Source organism: Gymnoscopelus microlampas (genome assembly GCF_963454915.1).
Source record: "Gymnoscopelus microlampas genome assembly, chromosome: 8".
Classification (NCBI taxonomy): domain Eukaryota; kingdom Metazoa; phylum Chordata; class Actinopteri; order Myctophiformes; family Myctophidae; genus Gymnoscopelus; species Gymnoscopelus microlampas.
Window position 1 is genome coordinate 47,076,377 of NC_139945.1, and position 18,073 is coordinate 47,094,449.

General features: G+C 43.6%; 1 protein-coding gene across 3 annotated transcripts in view; it reads left to right on the plus strand.

Annotated features, from left to right (window-relative positions):
- The window catches only part of sgsm2 (small G protein signaling modulator 2), a 126,342-nt gene that overhangs the window by 103,380 nt on the left and 4,889 nt on the right, over positions 1-18,073 (plus strand). For 2 of the 3 annotated variants that reach the window (XR_014601379.1, XM_084065546.1), the window contains exons 8-23: positions 90-214; positions 1,534-1,601; positions 3,235-3,398; positions 3,771-3,900; positions 4,573-4,707; positions 8,138-8,312; positions 8,576-8,640; positions 8,834-8,979; positions 11,349-11,477; positions 11,646-11,828; positions 12,103-12,474; positions 13,120-13,244; positions 13,864-13,946; positions 14,394-14,503; positions 14,604-14,700; positions 15,164-15,331. Coding sequence is in view for 2 of the 3 variants with exons in the window: in XM_084065546.1 (XP_083921672.1) it covers positions 90-214; positions 1,534-1,601; positions 3,235-3,398; positions 3,771-3,900; positions 4,573-4,707; positions 8,138-8,312; positions 8,576-8,640; positions 8,834-8,979; positions 11,349-11,477; positions 11,646-11,828; positions 12,103-12,474; positions 13,120-13,244; positions 13,864-13,946; positions 14,394-14,503; positions 14,604-14,700; positions 15,164-15,331 (2,275 nt within the window). In the remaining variant the exon portion in view is untranslated. The remainder of the gene's footprint in view (positions 1-89; positions 215-1,533; positions 1,602-3,234; positions 3,399-3,770; positions 3,901-4,572; positions 4,708-8,137; positions 8,313-8,575; positions 8,641-8,833; positions 8,980-11,348; positions 11,478-11,645; positions 11,829-12,102; positions 12,475-13,119; positions 13,245-13,863; positions 13,947-14,393; positions 14,504-14,603; positions 14,701-15,163; positions 15,332-18,073) is intronic. The other variant, XM_084065547.1, reaches the window with a different exon arrangement.

Below are 18,073 nucleotides of genomic sequence, written 5' to 3' on the forward strand. Positions count from 1 at the left end.
CACACACATTGTTTGTATGTATGTATGTATATTATCAACATACATGTATGCATGTATGTATAATCTTGTGTCCTGTCCTCTCCCCACAGAAGAAGGACATGGAGGTGTTGCGTGGTTACCTGTCCCTCCATCAGGCCGGAGATAACCTTACCCTCAAGTGGACACCGAACCAGCTCATCAACGGCACACTGGGAGACTGTGATCTGGAGAAGAGGTAGTACAATTAGCCGTACACCCGAAACATCCTTAATGTTCGGCCACCTGAATCCCACTGGTCCTTGTAGGTCCTAGTACCAATACGTGTAGCTCATATAGTACAGTATTCTATAGTATAGTAGCTCTATGAACCCACTGCATTATTCCTTTCTACATCCTCATTCAGCGCAGATCCACTGTGGTTTCTTGCTCTTCCTTGCACTTTTGCAACTATGCCTAACCCTAACCTTAAGCTCACAAAGGCTATAGCCATTACAATAGCCCAACTTCCACACTTGCCAACTCCACTCGCGCCTTACCTCCGCCCCAGCGAGGAGGATAGGATTAGATGCGAGTCCGGAAGAATCAAGCAGGCTGGACTGACAGCCACATTCCAATTCCTCACATTCCTGTCTAGTCGCTCACTCACTCCTCCTGCATGACATGTTGTATATATTGACATGCATTCTTGCACAACAGCATGATTGTATGAATAAAAATCAACCCATTATTTAATGTGTTGCTTCAGTAGCTTTGTTATTCAGAATGATATATATATATATGCACTTCAGTATCTCTGCAGTTTAATCAAGTGGGACGCTTTCACCCTCAAACCATTCAACACGCATGCGGCCACGTTATGTTTACATTTTAGGATATGAGCACACAGAACAATGTTTTGTCGGCTCTAAAACATCCATTTGAAGTCCGTTACACGGCACTGTCGCTTTTTTTTTTACCCCATCTCCCAGATTGCATAGTCATGGTTTCCCTCCCATAGCCAGAGGAGACGGTCCATCCAATAACAGAACAGATAGGCACTCAACACTACCGGCGAGAGGACGAAGCCCAGGCTGAAGTCTACAGTACACTGACACTCGATGTACACTCACTGTTTGACGCTACAAAGTGGCATAGAGAGCCCACTCGCTCTCCGGTCTCGGCTCCTCCAAAAGCATATTACCTAAATTTGGGACACAAACTATTTCCAGGTTAAGCTACAGTAGATGAAGTGTGGAGTGAGCGAGCGAGCAGACTCAGCAGAGATTTGGGCATTGGAATTTGGCTACATCTAACCCAAACCTTAATGTAATGACTGGGATTTGAACTCAGGTCTCCCGCGTGGGAAGTGAAACAGTTTATCCACTAGCCTTAAGTAGAAGATATTTGTCTTTTGGTCATCAGGCAGAGGCTCTGCGCCACTCAGCTACGCTGTTGTTAAATAAAACTCCCATGTTCTACCCGATTGCCCCCTTTGCTTTCTTTCACTATTCCTTCCTCTACCTCTTAAAATACCTCTCTATAATTGCGCCTCCTTTATCTCTTCTTGTCTCCTAGTATCTACTGGGACTATGCATTGACCGTACCTTTACGCCAGATAGTGTGTATCCACTGTCACCAGAGACGTGAGTACACAAGCACCGCCATCCCATTCCCACAACTCTGTGGGATGTCATTGCACATTGCACCCATTATCACTGCCACCAGCAACGTGAGTACACCAGCACCTCCACCCCATTCCCACAACACTGTGGGATGTCTTTACACGCTGCAGTCATTAACTCACTCAGTCCTCCTGTCACGTAGAGTGAATAGAGGATGGCCCAGTGTTTTAGCCGATAACAGTGGTCAGTGGCATTTTGTCTCTGGACCGAGGGACTGTCATGTGAGGGGCTGTGTTTAATAAGCTATCGATTGTCCGTCTTTATAAAATGTTCATTTCCTGCTAGAACGGAACAGGGGGCAGCAGAGCAGGAAGCAAGGGTCACTACTGTTTGTGTTTCATTTATCTCAGTGACCCCTTCTTCACCTCCAACGTTCTGTCACTCTCATACTGTGTGTGTGTGTGTGTGTGTGTGTGTGTGTGTGTGTGTGTGTGTGTGTGTGTGTGTGTGTGTGTGTGTGTGTGTGTGTGTGTGTGTGTGTGTGTGTGTGTGTGTGTGTGTGTGTGTGTGTGTGTGTGTCAGTGCTTCCTTTCTCCCTGTTTCGCTCTCCCCCTCTGTTTGTCTATACTGGGCTCATTTGTCAGATTTTTCATATTCCATCCTGATTGGCTTCCAAAGTTTGCAGGAGTGCCCCGTTTTGTACAAAATGCCTCAGATCATGAACGCAGCATCCAATTGTCGTGAAACTTTGCACATACATTCCCACTAGGCCAAGGAAGAAATGGCACCCTACAGTACATGTTTCAAAGCGGCCTCATGGTGGCACTATAACAGGCCGATTCAGGTTTTGGCTTATAACTCTTGAACCGTAGGTAGGTCATACAATCAAAATTCAAGATGTATCTGTCAGATTTTTCGGATTTTCTATTCCGATTGGCTTTCAAAGTTTTGCCCGACATGCTACAAGCACCGCTGGACCGATCGGCAGGAAACTAAAAAATACCAGTAGGCCAATCTCCACCCAAATTTTTTATTAGTTATAGCGCAAGGAGACAGATTTTTGTGGAACACATTTTTGTTACTACTCCTATTTTGTCCAAACCTCATGCAAATTGGTTAATCTTAAATGATACATTATCTCTGTAGTCATGTGATCAAGACGTATCTGTCACATTTCTCATATTGCTTTCTGATTGGCTATGATTCCAAAATACCAGACATCATGAAGGCAGTGCTCGATTGCTGGGAGACTTTGCTCGCACATTCCCACTAAGCCCAAGGAAGAACCTCCATCCCAAATTATTCAAATCTCCTCATGGTGGCGCTACAACAGCCCACTTCACGTTTTGGCCTCACTGTAGGTCGTACAATCAACATATTCCCAGGATTTCTTGGATCATGACGCAGCTTTGCCAGATAGAATTTTCCGCCATTCACACTTTTTGCTACCACTCCTACAGATTTTGTCCAAAACTCACACAAATCGGTACACATGATCCCTAGGTCGTATGAGTCAGATTTTTCAGATCCCATTCCAATTGGCTATGACTGCTTTCCAAAGTTTGCGGGCCCTGGGTAGGCAACCCAGCCTGGCGGAGACCTGTGTTCCGAGGAGCACACTTTTCTAGTTACCAACTTTTCCTTTCCTCTGTAGCGGCCTGTGGTGGTACCTTGGTGATGGTCAGTCAGGATGGCATCCAGAGACCTCCTCTCCAGTTCCCCCCTGGGGGCCACCTGCTAGCCTTCCTATCCTGCCTGGAGACAGGTCTCCTGCCCCGGGGCCAACTGGAGCCCCCTCTCTGGTCCCAGAGAGGAAAGGTATGTATGACTGGTACCACTAACATCCTAAACCCTCTCTAGACTTGGTAAACTCGACCTTTGGCTCGAGTTGGCTCTGTACTTCGACCACTTTTTTTTCCATCTACACCAAATCTCTTTACCTTGTGAGCTTGTAGATTGGCTATTTTTGGCTAATGCTCCCCCAGAATATAGATGCTGGGGTTCAACTGGTTAAGACTGTGTGGACATTTCACTACAAAGTCCTTTTGTCAGAGTAAAAATAATTATGGCCCTTGAAGAAGCTATTTCTCTTGATGGGGTTTAATAAGCTACACAAAATATAAGATTGTATAAGATATTGGCCAATACTAATCAAATAATTCTGTCTAATTTGAAATGTGTGTCATACAGGGCAAGGTGTTCCCTAAGCTGAGGAAGAGGAACAGTACCGTCAGGCTGGTGGAGGACAGGAATGGAGATGAGCAGACAGCTGCTGACTATGTGTTTCGCATCGTCTACCCTGGACATCACCAAGACTCTAGTGAGTAAAACACACATACTGTACACACACACACACACACACACACACACACACACACACACACACACACACACACACACACACACACACACACACACACACACACACACACACACACACACACACACACACACACACACACACACAGTGTATACTCTCAAAGTACTCAACATGAGTATCTGTTAATGCTGGTATCTTTTCTCTCTGTCTCAAAGTGAGTATGAAGTGTGTGTGTGTGTGTGTGTGTGTGTGTGTGTGTGTGTGTGTGTGTGTGTGTGTGTGTGTGTGTGTGTGTGTGTGTGTGTGTGTGTGTGTGTGTGTGTGTGTGTGTGTGTGTGTGTGTGTGTGACACTGCGCATTTGTATGTTAATAAGCATGTATGCGCGTGCACCTGTTCATGTATGCTTGTGTGCATCTGTGAGTGTATTGTGTGTGTGTGTGTGTGTGTGTGTGTGTGTGTGTGTGTGTGTGTGTGTGTGTGTGTGTGTGTGTGTGTGTGTGTGTGTGTGTGTGTGTGTGTGTGTGTGTGTGTGTGTGTGTGCATGCTATGAATTCTCAGCAGCATATCGTTGTGTTCTGAATGTAGTGGTGTCATAATATGTCCCTCCTGAGGCCTGTTGGGGGCGCTCTTGTCTAACTGTGTTCTCTGTTGTCCTGCACTGGTGCGAACAGTCACCATAAACTACCACCACACCACGGGCAGCCGCCCTCCTTCGCTGGATGATGACGAGGAAGAGGAGGACAGACTCCACGCTATGATCTCAATGATCTGCTCGCGGAACCTCACAGACCCTAATGTCATGAAAGGTTTTTATCACCTGAATGCCCCCCTCACCCCCCTACCCACCCCATCCCCGCTCCTCCTCCTCCTCACCCCTACCCCAAAAGTTAAAACCCCCAACAGACCTCAATGTTGACCGCCCACATTCCAGAAGAGAGTCTCTCATTCACTCACTCCATAGACGTTTCAGAAAGTCGTTTTATAAAGACTTATAAGCTTGGAATCAAGCCAACCAGCGTCCTGATAAACGATGACCTAACATATTTGATTCTGTTCATAAAAATAATTGGAAAACGCAAAAAAAGCAGAAGAGTCTGTACATATTTTAAGAATAACAGCTTTCAGCTAAAACAAATGTTTAACTTGCTTCTTTTTAACTTGAATCGTCATTATTTCCATAGTAATGTGAGCTCCACCAATCAGAGACATTGTTGCTAACATCGCAAATTAAACATGTTTTTCTTAAAACTACATTGATTGCATGAAGATGTGTGTGGCTTCTACAGGAGCATATACTGTAGCATTTTGATTGATTTATTTTTTCCGACGAAAATGAATGGGATCTCTACTTCCAGAATCTCTCTGTTGAGCTCTATACCCATTCATTACATCATGCCCCCACCCACCACCCCCGTGGCTCTGTCTATGTGTGCTGTGCTCGTAGCTGACCCCAACAGTGCACGATGGGATTGGGGGGCACGTGTTAGCATGCGGGGAAAGATGGAATGGGGGAGGGATTTTTAACCTGTTGATTTGATCTGAAACATCAGATAATTTCAAACAGCCGTGCATATCCATAAAACCTTTTGAAGGCAGGTGCTAGACCCCAAACGAACAGAGATCAAAGGCACAAAGGATGTCCGCACACTGTGTCTCCCTTAGGTGGAGTTTATCATCCAAGAACAGAGTGATGTTTTGAGCCAAAGCTCTTATTGTGACTAAATTGGATTGACAGAGACGCCACCTTAAATACATCTACACATGTCATGTGATCATCACTTGATGAAACCGGTGTGTCCAAACCTTAGCACAGTAGTGATATCAGCATGATTGAATGCTCAAATCTGCCAATGAAGCTTTGTAAACTCTTCCTAATCCCGATCCACTTATTTATTTACTTATAATTACCCCAAGCAAGTCAATAGTTAATTAAGCCACACTACATAGCGACTAGAATTGTTTATTTTGCATCTACTACAACTACAATGGATGAGTGGATTCCGTCTTGGTAGAGCAATACAAGTTTAGTTCCCCACACATGTCTCTGATGACATTTTGTGGGTAAAGGGATTAATTTGATAAATGGTGATGGAAATTGCTGTTCAATATGAGTATGAGTAATTGCGTATGTTTGCCAAACCAGAGGAAATGCTTTTCTATCGGTCAAGAAGTGCAGTACTCTATGATGATTATCTACTGGACCATATGCACCACAATCTCAATCACCCATGACTAATTGCATGATTAATTGAAAAAGTATTTTGATCTGATGCTATTTTGATCTGATGCTATCGTACTGGAATGTTGACGGACGCAAGTGGATTAGAACACTGTTTCTCAACATCTGGTCCGGGGCCCAAAAGGAGTCCAAATTGACCTTTACATGTCAGTAACTCTGAGGGTGTAGACATTTGGGATCCCTGTACAATTCTCAGTGTTGATTTAACTCTGAGAGTTACGGATCAGTAAGGGTCCAGCTGGACCCCCGGGGGTCCCCGGGCCCGACGTTGAGAACCAGTGGACTAGAAGGTACTGTATGCCTTGGAGCAGAACCCCTCAGCACTGTTGGGTCTAGGACTAGGTTGTTTGGTGGCAAATATTCGCTTTGATAATTTGCTCTGTATCTTTTATTTGACTTAATGTCATTTTGTTTACCTTTTTGTCTCCCCCCCAACTACTCCCTTTCATTTCTGACTTGCAACATGCTCAACAGTTCTGCATGGATATATGCACACATTTCATTGTTATTGTTTATATATTCTATTTTTATTTTATTTCATTAAAAGATGTATAATTTAAGGCTGTGTTCCTTGCTCACTTGTGATGGAATATGTTTCAGTCCCCTTCTCTCTGTTTCTTTATTTTATTTTGTAAATCATTTTTTTTTCTCTCTCTCTGCTTGTCCTCGTTCTGTTCTCTGTTCTCTCTCCTATGTTTTGTGCCTTTTTTTTTGTTCCGTTTTTTTTGCTGCAATGCTATTCACTGTAATTCTTCACTGATAACCCCCCACCCCCCCCCCTCCCGACCCCCCTGTCCTCCTCCAACCCCCCCCTCCTCTCACTATGACAACTATTTGGTCCTGTGGGGTTCCGCAGTAGTAGAGAAGCGGCGGTTCTTCTGTGAACAGGGGGTTTGCATTATTGAACCCCCAAAACTATCACCAGTCGTTTGAACTCGTCTTCAGTTCCAAAAGTAACCGAATAAGAGAGGGGCGCAGTCCAAAACAGGCACTCTCTCCAGCATTTTTTCCGTTGACTTCTTTTCTGTTTTCTTTTGTTTACTATTACTATTTATTACTATTATTATTGTTATTTGGGGGTTTTGGGTGGGGTGGGGGGTTCATGAATGACCAAAGAGCAGCTACATATTTATGACAGGTCATCAGCTCCAACCTGAAGAATTAAGGTGAAGAGCATTTATTCGATGCTGATATTTTTTGATTATTTTTTTTAAAGGTTTTACTTCCTTCCCCTTGTGTCCCCTCTAACTGGTGTCCATTTCTTGATTTAATTTAGTCAGTTCCTTTGGGTTTCTCTTGCTCTGTCTTTTCTGCATCCAGCATGGCCTAAGTGTCCCTTCCCCTCAATCTCCACTCCTTTAAACTATCCCTCACATGTCTACTACTGTTTACCTCTCTCTCTCTCTTTCTCTCTCTCTCTCTCTCTGTCTCTCTCTGTCTCTCTCCCCCCCCCCCCCCCCCCCGAACTGAACAAGCATGGCTTCCCTGTATGTTCCTCGGCTGCCTGTCCCTCCCAGAATGCAATGCCTGCTTTCCAGCTTTACGCTTCTTAAACCGTCAGTTTCTGTATCCTTGTGTACAGTAACATGAGTGGATATCCAGCTGCATTTTTCTATCTATCAACTTTGTGTCACAACAAACGTTTTTCATTTTCTTTATATCAGAGATCAGCTGAAGTACATGTTCATGTACTGTATTTTCTGGTTGAGCTGAGGGACCAATTCATAATATGTAAGCCGTAATACACACTGAATGTGAAGTGTCTACGGATCAGAAGACCATGTTGCAGTGATGCTTCATGAGATGTTAAAGTTGCAAGAGCTTAAAGATCAATACTTAAGTCTAGCCAACTTGAATCCTAGAATTGATAGTGCAGGACATTAAGATGACTACACATGTCTCTTTAGTAATGAGAGACCTATCTGTCTCTCTCTCTCTCTCTCACTCTCTCTCTCTCTACCTCTCTCTCCCTCCTTCTCTTCTCTACTCTGGTCCAGACCATGGAGAGATGCTGGATGCACAAGGTTTTGGGGGCAGTCCGTCGTCGTGGCAACAAGCTGAACTAACCAGCCATGTGTCATGTCTGTCCTGTTCCACCGGGGGTAGCAGCGTGTCCTTTGACTACCCCGCTACAGGCTGTACCTGTTCTCAAGACCCGTCAGATATACATACGTACGCTTATATACACTGCTACTGTACACGTACACACCGAGCAGAGGAAGCCGCCTTACAGTCTCTCAAAGGCCCAATTTGCATATCACCTGTAACTGTAAACACACTTCTAATGATAATGCAGGTTCATATAATGTATGAGAGCGACCCATCACATCTACCTTCAAATCTGACTTGAAACACAAAACCTTTTGCTACTCTGTATGAGTAAAAAAAAAACTGTTATTTGGTGATTGGAACTCATGTGTTTTTTCTGTTACCAGTGTCCCTCTCAAGATGCTTTGCCAGAACATGAAAAGACAGATTGTTTCCAGAGCGTTTTATGGTTGTAAGTATTATAGTCCTGAGGTCATAATCCATTCTAGTACTTTAATTGGCTTAAGATTTTGATTGTGATTTATTTCCAATTGTAATTTGTCCGGTATGTGACACCAGTGCGCAACCAAGAATAAATCAGGCATTACAGCCATCTCCTTGTATCATGTCTCTACCCTCATGTGGTGTCTCTGTCTCTGCCCCAGGGCTGGCCTACTGTCGCCACCTGTCCACTGTCCGGACACACCTGTCAGCACTGGTCAACCACAACATTGTGCCTCCAGACAGACCCTGTGAGGCATCAGGGGGCCTGAGCAAAGATGTGTGGAGCAAATACCAGAAAGACTGCAAGGTTAGAGGCTGGGTGGGTGGTATAGGGCTGGGTCTGTCTACCAGATGTGAACTGCACTGCTGATATTTGCTGGTGGAGTTCACAAGAAAGAATGATTGCAGTTGTTAGCATGCAGCATGGTGAGGTGACTTATGGTTGTACACAATGTCTTTTTTAATGTATGTTTCCTGGTACAGTATTGATGCAGTATTGCTAAAGATGATCTGGATTTTAGTTAAGTTATAATTTGTATTTACTTTGGAAAACACATTGAGGGAGAATCCTCATTTTCAATGGTGTCAAGGTATAGAATATAGAATAAATGCAGACACAACTACAATTAAATGGAAATAAAAGAAAAAATCATTACTAGCAATTAAAACGCAATAACACTAAGTAAAAGTGTCAGGTGCCTTGGGCAGGATACCTGCATGTCTTACCAGCACAAAGATTGTTTTAGGTGTTGAGCGGTCGTGCAGTCCTCTCACCACCCTCTCGCCTTCAGAGGGTCATTGCCCAACAGGTGCAGAAACTGCCACGTGTAGGGCGGCCCAAGAAGGTGCAGCTTTGTTATTCAGAGTGGGCATCTCCTAGCCTTTGCCTAAAAAGACCTAGCCTACAAGGCAGCAGGTGGATTTTGGGGTCAGAGTTGCCTTCTCCTAGCCTGTTCCTAAGAGGAATGACCTGCCAGGCAGCAGGTGGTTTGGAATCAGAGTTTCCCTCTCCTATCCGATGTGTTGGCTAGACTGGGTACCATCGGACGTACCATACAAGCATGCAGAAGGACCAGGTCTGTCAGTAGGGACATTTCCTTTGCCAAAGGGCCCTTGCTGAGGTAAGGGGCTACCTCTCTGCAGCCTGCGGTTGCAGTTTATCGTCGTGCCCAGGACAAGTGAAAGTGTAGGAATTGACTAATGGCTAACGGGTGGCCCGTCACTATAACTCAGACAAGAACAGACCCAATACGCCTATATATATATATTATATATATATATATATAGGCATATATATAGGCATATATATATATATAGGCATATATAGGGAGATCCGGTTGTCCAAAGCCATAGATCCGACCACTATGACCATATGGTCATGTGCATACATATATGGGACCAACCAATTTCAAACTCGGCATGCACATAGGCAAGGACTTGAGGGAGTGCGGTGCTTACCGTCGAGTCATTCGGATATGCGGTTGTCCAGAACCGCCGATCTGACCCATATGTCCATATATACGTAGGCACTAGAGGTTCGGGCCACTACGCGGCCCTCACATCTAGAGTTCAGCGGCCCGCCCCTCACACCTACGTTGCACCGCCAATCCAACCAATATGCCGATATACTGTATGGAGATCTCTGTATCTGTCAGTCCTTGTCTCTTTCATGCCCATATATGGATATCCCTGATGTCATCAATATATGCCATATATATGGGCATGCCCCCTTTTGCGCCCATATATGTTTGTGCCTGATGCCATGACGACACATTTAGGTTAGACCAGACCCATAGAGAGAGAGAGAGTTCTGACACTAGTGTTCACTTCTTCGGGCCAGGTCTTCTACATATCCGTCTATTGGCGAATAGTGACAAAGCCCTAAACCGGAAGTTCATGGAATGCATTGAAGTCTACGGCTCCTTGTAACTATTTCCAGTTTACATGAACCACGTGACTGGCGCTGTTTCTGCCCCCTCATTGGCGCAACTCTCTAATACAAGGCTCTGGGTTAGACAACACACTCCATATTTAGCCGTAGCTACATTTGGAACTCCTTATATGGTTATGGCAGCATAAAAACAATTGCTGATCCCTCCTCACTGATATTAGGCCTGTAATATACTACTTTCATCATTCAGCTGCTAAATGACTAGATCAATAGTTATGATGTATTAATTGTTTGTTACATTTTTATTAAATGTACCTACAACATTGATCATGTGCTGCCATGGCTCTGTCTCCTTGTCCAGTCTATCTATTTTCATGCTAATGAAACTTTAATGGCTATCACTGAAATGAAGTCTCATAATGGTGTGTAATATGACACTACCACCATAGAGATTAAAGGAGCAAATGTAATCGTTCATCACTTCCAGGGATGTAACCATTACTAATTCACACTCTATTTCTGTCCGTGAGCCTGTCTTCATCAGGTCTCTCTTCTGTCCGTCTCCATCTCTCTTGCACTTTTACTTCTTCTGGATTCTTCAGTCCAACACTAGAAACCAGTTTAAAGTTTGGATATACACCCCCCTCCCCCCACCCCCTACTTATTCTTAGGATCTATACTGTATATCATTTTCTTTATATCATTACTTTAGGTATATATCACTTGTATTTCTAAAGTTCAATACTTTAGAGATATACGTTTTGTGTGTGTCTGTGTGTGCCCAGAACTATAAAGAGCTGGAACTGTTGAGGTTGGTGTACTATGGTGGGGTGCAGCATGACATCAGGAAGGAGGTCTGGCCTTTCCTGCTGGGACACTACAAGTTTGGCATGGACAAGAAGGCAATGAACCAGGTGAGAGAGACACGCACGCACGCACAAACTGACTGTGTGGTTATGGGGGGTTGTCCATGAATGTATTAGGCCTGTTTATTCACTGTTCATATCATCTCGTAGTCTTTTGTTTTGCTGAAGGTGTGATTTTACCCTTGCTGATCACTGTGTGTGTTTGATTGGGTGAAGATTGACGAGAAGATCAACCAGCGCTACCAGCAGGTGATGAGAGAGTGGAAGGCATGTGAGGTCATTGTGAACCTGAGGGAGAAGGAGATGCAGTCGGCCATCTTTGCCAAGCTGTCATCTGGCAGCAGCATTGACAGCCACGTACTGAGGCTCGTCCACAGAGACTCCACTCTCAGCAACGAGGTGAGCCCACTGACAGGAAACCCACAATGATACTGCCTGTCTTGAAAGCACTCTGAGGAGTGTAGTCCCAAACTACAAGGACACACATTTCCTCACCAATTTAGTCGTTGACAATTTCCCCCATGGAGATGCGTTATTCAGGGATGCGTTATTGGCAAATCCTACCTGCTGAGATGAATCATTTACTTCAACTGCACACTAGCAGTTGCATCACTCCTTCCCATCCCCTTTTTCTTCCTTTTCACCCACTATACCTCCATTCCACCCCTGCCAGGTCTTCATGTCCGTAGACGATCCCGACGCAGGGGGCCAGGACACCCCGAGTGGTGAGGACCGCACCCCAACCATGTCTACCCTGCTCCCCGCTGCCGCCCTGGCACCGGAGGAGCGCCCCCAGGTGGAGTTTGACTCCCCTGACTCGGGCTTACCGTCATCTAGAAACTACTCTGTGACTTCAGGTCACTCCCAGATCCTGTCCAGCATTGACGACGGCCAAAGCACAGAGGAGGAGGGCGCAGGGGACGAGGGCAGGAAGCAGGGGCAGCAGGACGCGCTCAGCGAGGAGAGGCTGTGCAGTCAGCTGGACAAGCTGGTGACTGACGGGGAAGCTGTTGCAGGAATCTCACCTTCGCTTTCATCTTACACGGTGTGGTCATCACATAATGTCAATTAATGTTACTAACGGGGGGATATGTTTTTGTTCAAAAGAAAAATATGTTGGTGATACCTCTGCTAGCTCTGTTGTATCTTAGAACTGAGATTCCCAGAATTCATATTGTTGTATCAAATACTGCATACTATCTTGACTTTATCTTAAGAATAATTGTGAAATTACAGTGAGAAAAGGTTTTCAGGCGCTTGGGTGGCACAGTGGTAAAGTGCCTGCCCACCACCGCGGAGGTTGTGGGTTTGAATCCACCGCGGTGCATCCGGTTTTGTGGCTACAAGTGTCTACAACACGAACACAATTGGCCCGTGTTCAGAGGAGGGAAGCCGGGCGGGGAGGGTGATAATTGTCTCTGCATGTAATACTACGGGCTGAGGAGGCACCTGTCAGCAGTTAGAGTTGGGCGGGAGGAGTAGGACAAAGGCTCTACGTCCTCCCGGTGGGGGCTCCTCACTGGCAGGTGAGTCAGTAGGATACAACAGCACCAGAAATATGTGTGGGGAGGAATCATTTGGCATAACGACTAAATTGGGGAGAAAAAGGGGGTAAAAAGCTAAAGAAAAGAAAATGTTTTCACTCATTTGTTCATTATTAACAACTGAAACCCACCGTTCCTCTGGACAGATTGAGCTGCTGGACACGATCGCTCTCAACCTCCACAGAATAGACAAAGATGTTCAGCGCTGTGATCGTAACTACTGTTACTTCACCTCCAGCAACCTGGAGAAACTACGCAACATCATGTGCAGGTACAACAGAGAAGAAATGCACGATACATTCAAGCATCTTTCACGAATAGAAACATGTTAGTCTTTTTTAAATACATATTCAGTACTGCCAAGTCCATTGGCACTTGGCAGTATACACGGTCAAGTCCTCCGTGCTAATTTATCCATGTTTAAGTCAGAGAGTGTACGAATGTAACCAAATGGACCCTTTAGGACACATTTGTACACTCTCACGGTTAAAGCTGTAATCTGGAATTGATTTTAACGAATCAATGTTATTTTAACCAATCCTCATGGTAGAGTATTTTAAAACAATATTGCTAGTTCATCTGCAGTGGTTGGAGGTGGTTTCCCTACTCTGACACTGAGAAATGTAGACCCTGGTGTCGAGCAGTAGTACTGCCTGAAGTTCAACAGCGCAATATCTTCCCTGTCTAAGCAGGGGTTCAAATCCCAGATAGGACATGGAATTTATGGATGACAGCTTTAAATTAACACTCTTTACATTGAATATATTCAGTAGTTTTTCATATATTAGAGTGTTCTAAAAAATAAATAAATATAGCCTGTATAGACCCTCTCTACCTATTATTTCCACTCCACGTTTCATACGGTATGTCGTTGTTGCCCTTGCTTGCAGCTATGTCTGGGAGCACTTAGAGATGGGTTATGTGCAGGGCATGTGCGACCTGCTGGCTCCACTGATGGTCATCCTGGATGATGGTAAGATTCAGACCTATTTTAAATAGCTTCCTATGCTAAAAAAAACACAGTAGCTACTGCTAATGTACTTATACTCATGTTCTACCTCTCATCTTCTCTGAGAATTTAATTGGATTGGATCATTACATTTTACTTTTTGTAGTTGTATTAGTTGTATTGTACTATTTGCTCTTTGTAGCATTTGTTTTAAAAACATATTATCACATACAGTATTATTACTACAAATTCATCTCCAGATAACCAGACCATTGATAATAATGGTTACTGGCCGCTAGATATGAATATTGCATCAATTTCAACTGTAAATGTTAGGCCTCAGTGCAGATGATTGCATTTGACTGTGATGTGTCTGGTTCTGTGTGTGGTTGTCAGAGGCGTGCGTCAGCAGTGTCAACACTCTGTAGTGCTTTGTTAAGTCTGTCTATTCTTTGTGTGCGTGTGTCCTAGAGTGCCTGGCATACAGCTGCTTCACTCAGCTCATGAAGAGGATGAGTCAGAACTTCCCCAACGGTGGCGCCATGGACACACACTTCGCTAATATGAGGTCCCTGATCCAGGTGATGGATGACCTTGTGTTGACCGTGTGTGTGTGTGTGAGTGAGATACCAACTCAATGACCGTTGAACTCCTTGTCTTGTCTTGTCTTGTCCACATCAGATCCTGGACTCTGAGCTGTTTGAACTGATGCACCAGAATGGAGACTACACCCATTTTTACTTTTGCTACCGCTGGTTCTTGTTGGACTTCAAGAGAGGTAAATACTAATCATTCTCATCTATTGCAAAATGATAATTGTCCGTTTTTATTTTTTTGCAGTTTTATGTAAGGGACCAGACCATTAGTATAGAATGCTTAGCTCATTGACTTACAGTATATTTGGCTTTACTGCCAACCATTTGCCATAGTTTTTTAGATGTTTAAGGAAGCCATTGGATTCCATTCATTTCAGAATGAAATGGAGTATGAAAATCAGCTTGCAGAGACTTGAAACTTGCTTAAAATATAGTAGGTAATCCAACAAAACTAACACTAAAACTAATTTAGAAAAAAAAACTAAAACCAAGTATTTTCAAAACATTTAAACTAAACAATAAACCCACTTTAAAAACTAAACTCAAAATGAAAACAAAAAGTCAAAACAAAATAAAAAAATAAAACTATTGAAAAATGCAAAAACTCTTAATAACCTTGGTTTGTGGTGTATGTCTTCTATGCAGAGCTGCTGTATGACGATGTCTTTGCTGTGTGGGAGGTGATCTGGGTGGCTCCAAGGATCTCCTCTCAGCACTTTGTTCTGTTTCTTGCCCTTGCCCTGGTCACTGTTTACCGGGAGATCATCAGAGACAATAACATGGACTTCACTGACATCATCAAGTTCTTCAACGGTGAGAGACACACAGGACCTCATAACGTATGTTACACGGGAAGAATGGCATTGTGCTCAATCAATGAGAACTAGTTGGGGACATTTTTATAACATAATAAGTTGGGTCATCTGTGGCACTTCCGTGACCGTGGAGAGCGAAGGTCCGTTTCTCAATGGATTTGTCATCTAGGAGGGTTATTAAACAAATTTAGCCGGGGTGTATTTTTAAAAGGGGCGGGGAAACTTTTTGAGAGACCAAAATCCAAAATGGCGACCGTGAAAATGAACTTTTTAATGGTTTGACCTACAAAGATGCACAATACATGGTTTCAGAGCTTATTTTGGTCAAGGAATACATATTTGGTGTTTATATAATGATTTGACCTATTGTTGACCTTCAAATGCAAGATGGCTGCCAATTATGAGCTCCAAAAGGTTTTTCTTTCAAAATCGTCACAGAGCCTTCTTATTAGGCTCTAATGAAAGCTCTGCTCATGATGAGTTGAATAATATACAGTATAAGTACACAGAAGTCATCTCTGAGGTCAATACAGTCAATGTTTGTGTGTAAACAACAGTTACTGAGTTGCAGTTTCCCATTAAATAGTGTAGGCTACTGAGAATATGGTGTCCAGTTCATCCCATCACATAATGAACCAAGCCTCAAATCACTCTAAGATTGCCACATTGTTGACTTGACCTGGAACCGTACCCAGGACATCCAGGACCTCTGGTTCACCAGGCAGGCCCACTAACCACTCTGCTATGGCACTCTGATTAACATCATGTCAGAAAATGAAAGGAAACAAAAGTCTGACTATACTGAGTCAGAGTCAAGCTTTATAAAATGTAAGTTGTGTAAAAAAAAAGTCTGACTATACTAAGTTGTTATTTGTTTGTTTAAGTCAGGCTATGCTCTACTCAGAGTCATAAGTTTACAAAATGTACTAAAGTACAGTGAACGTCTGTGCGGTTTGTCTCCATCACTGAAAATCACGTACATGTGTAAACAGATATAAAACTGCTGTCCTGTGCAGTTGGGGTGAAAAAACACAACCATTTCACTCCTAATAATACCTATTTGATTTGACATCCTGACTTGCTGCTGTGGCTGAGCCTTGATCCTGTTACCTGCGGCTCACTAGTCAGTGACTCTATCCATTCACCTACAGCTGTTTCCTTGGAGTCTGTGGTTGTAAAACGTTTTGTTGTCAACCCCCCAAATTGACATGTATTTGGGCAGTGGACCCCAATGTGAAAAGTAACACATTTGCTTTAAGTTATTCAATGTTAGGGACCAAAAAAAGTCACTACAAAGTACTACCAATCAACTCTAAATTGCCTGAAACGTACTCCTAACAGGTTTTTGGGGGGACGATTTTGGCCTCCACACTTAGTGATTTTTTCGGATTTAACTTTCGTTTCGGTAAAATAAATTTTACCTTTCGGTAAAATAAATTTTACCGAAACGAAAATTACCAATCAACTCTAAATTGTCTGAAACATACTCCTAACAGGTTTTTGGGGGGACGATTTTGGCCTCCACACTTAGTGATTTTTTCGGATTTAACTTTCGTTTCGGTAGTGACAAACTTTCGTTTCGGTAGTGATACACCAGGAAACCTGTAACTCTCAGCCAACAGCATAGCTCAACTGGTAGAGCGTCTGTCCAATAACATGACTTGACTTGACTTGACTGGGTTCGATTCCCACTCGAGTCAAGTGTCCCCGGTAACTTGGGGCAACGGATAAATTGACTGATATCCTTAGTGATGCTTCCCTTTGCAGACTAACTTCTAGAAAAACAAGTTAATTGTAAAAAAAACAAGTTAAAACCACTAGAAAACCTGTAACTCTCAGCCAACAGCATAGCTCAACTGGTAGAGCGTCTGTCCAATAACATGACTTGACTTGACTTGACTGGGTTCGATTCCCACTCGAGTCAAGTGTCCCCGGTAACTTGGGGCAACGAATAAATTGACTGATATCCTTAGTGCTGCTTCCCTTTGCAGACTAACTTCTAGAAAAACAAGTTAATTCTAAAAAAAAAAAAAGTTAAAACCACTAGGAAACCTGTAACTCTCAGCCAACAGCATAGCTCAACTGGTAGAGCGTCTGTCCAATAACATGACTTGACTCGACTTGACTGGGTTCGATTCCCACTCGAGTCAAGTGTCCCCGGTAACTTGGGGCAACGGATAAATTGACTGATATCCTTAGTGCTGCTTCCCTTTGCAGACTAACTTCTAGAAAAACAAGTTAATTCTAAAAAAAACAACAACAAGTTAAAACCACTAGGAAACCTGTAACTCTCAGCCAACAACATAGCTCAACTGGTAGAGCGTCTGTCCAATAACATGACTTGACTGGGTTCGATTCCCACTCGAGTCAAGTGTCCCCGGTAACTTGGGGCAACGGATAAATTGACTGATATCCTTAGTGATGCTTCCCTTTGCAGACTAACTTCTAGAAAAACAAGTTAATTCGGTTTCAGTTACTAAGGTGGTGACTGGATTTGAACCAGGACACTCCTACAAGTTATTCTACGGATATCAGTCAATTTATCAGTTGCCCCAAGTTACCGGGGACACTTGACTCGAGTGGGAATCGAACCCAGTCAAGTCAAGTCAAGTCATGTTATTGGACAGACGCTCTACCAGTTGAGCTATGCTGTTGGCTGAGAGTTACAGGTTTCCTAGTGGTTTTAACTTGTTTTTTTTTATTTTAGAATTAACTTGTTTTTCTAGAAGTTAGTCTGCAA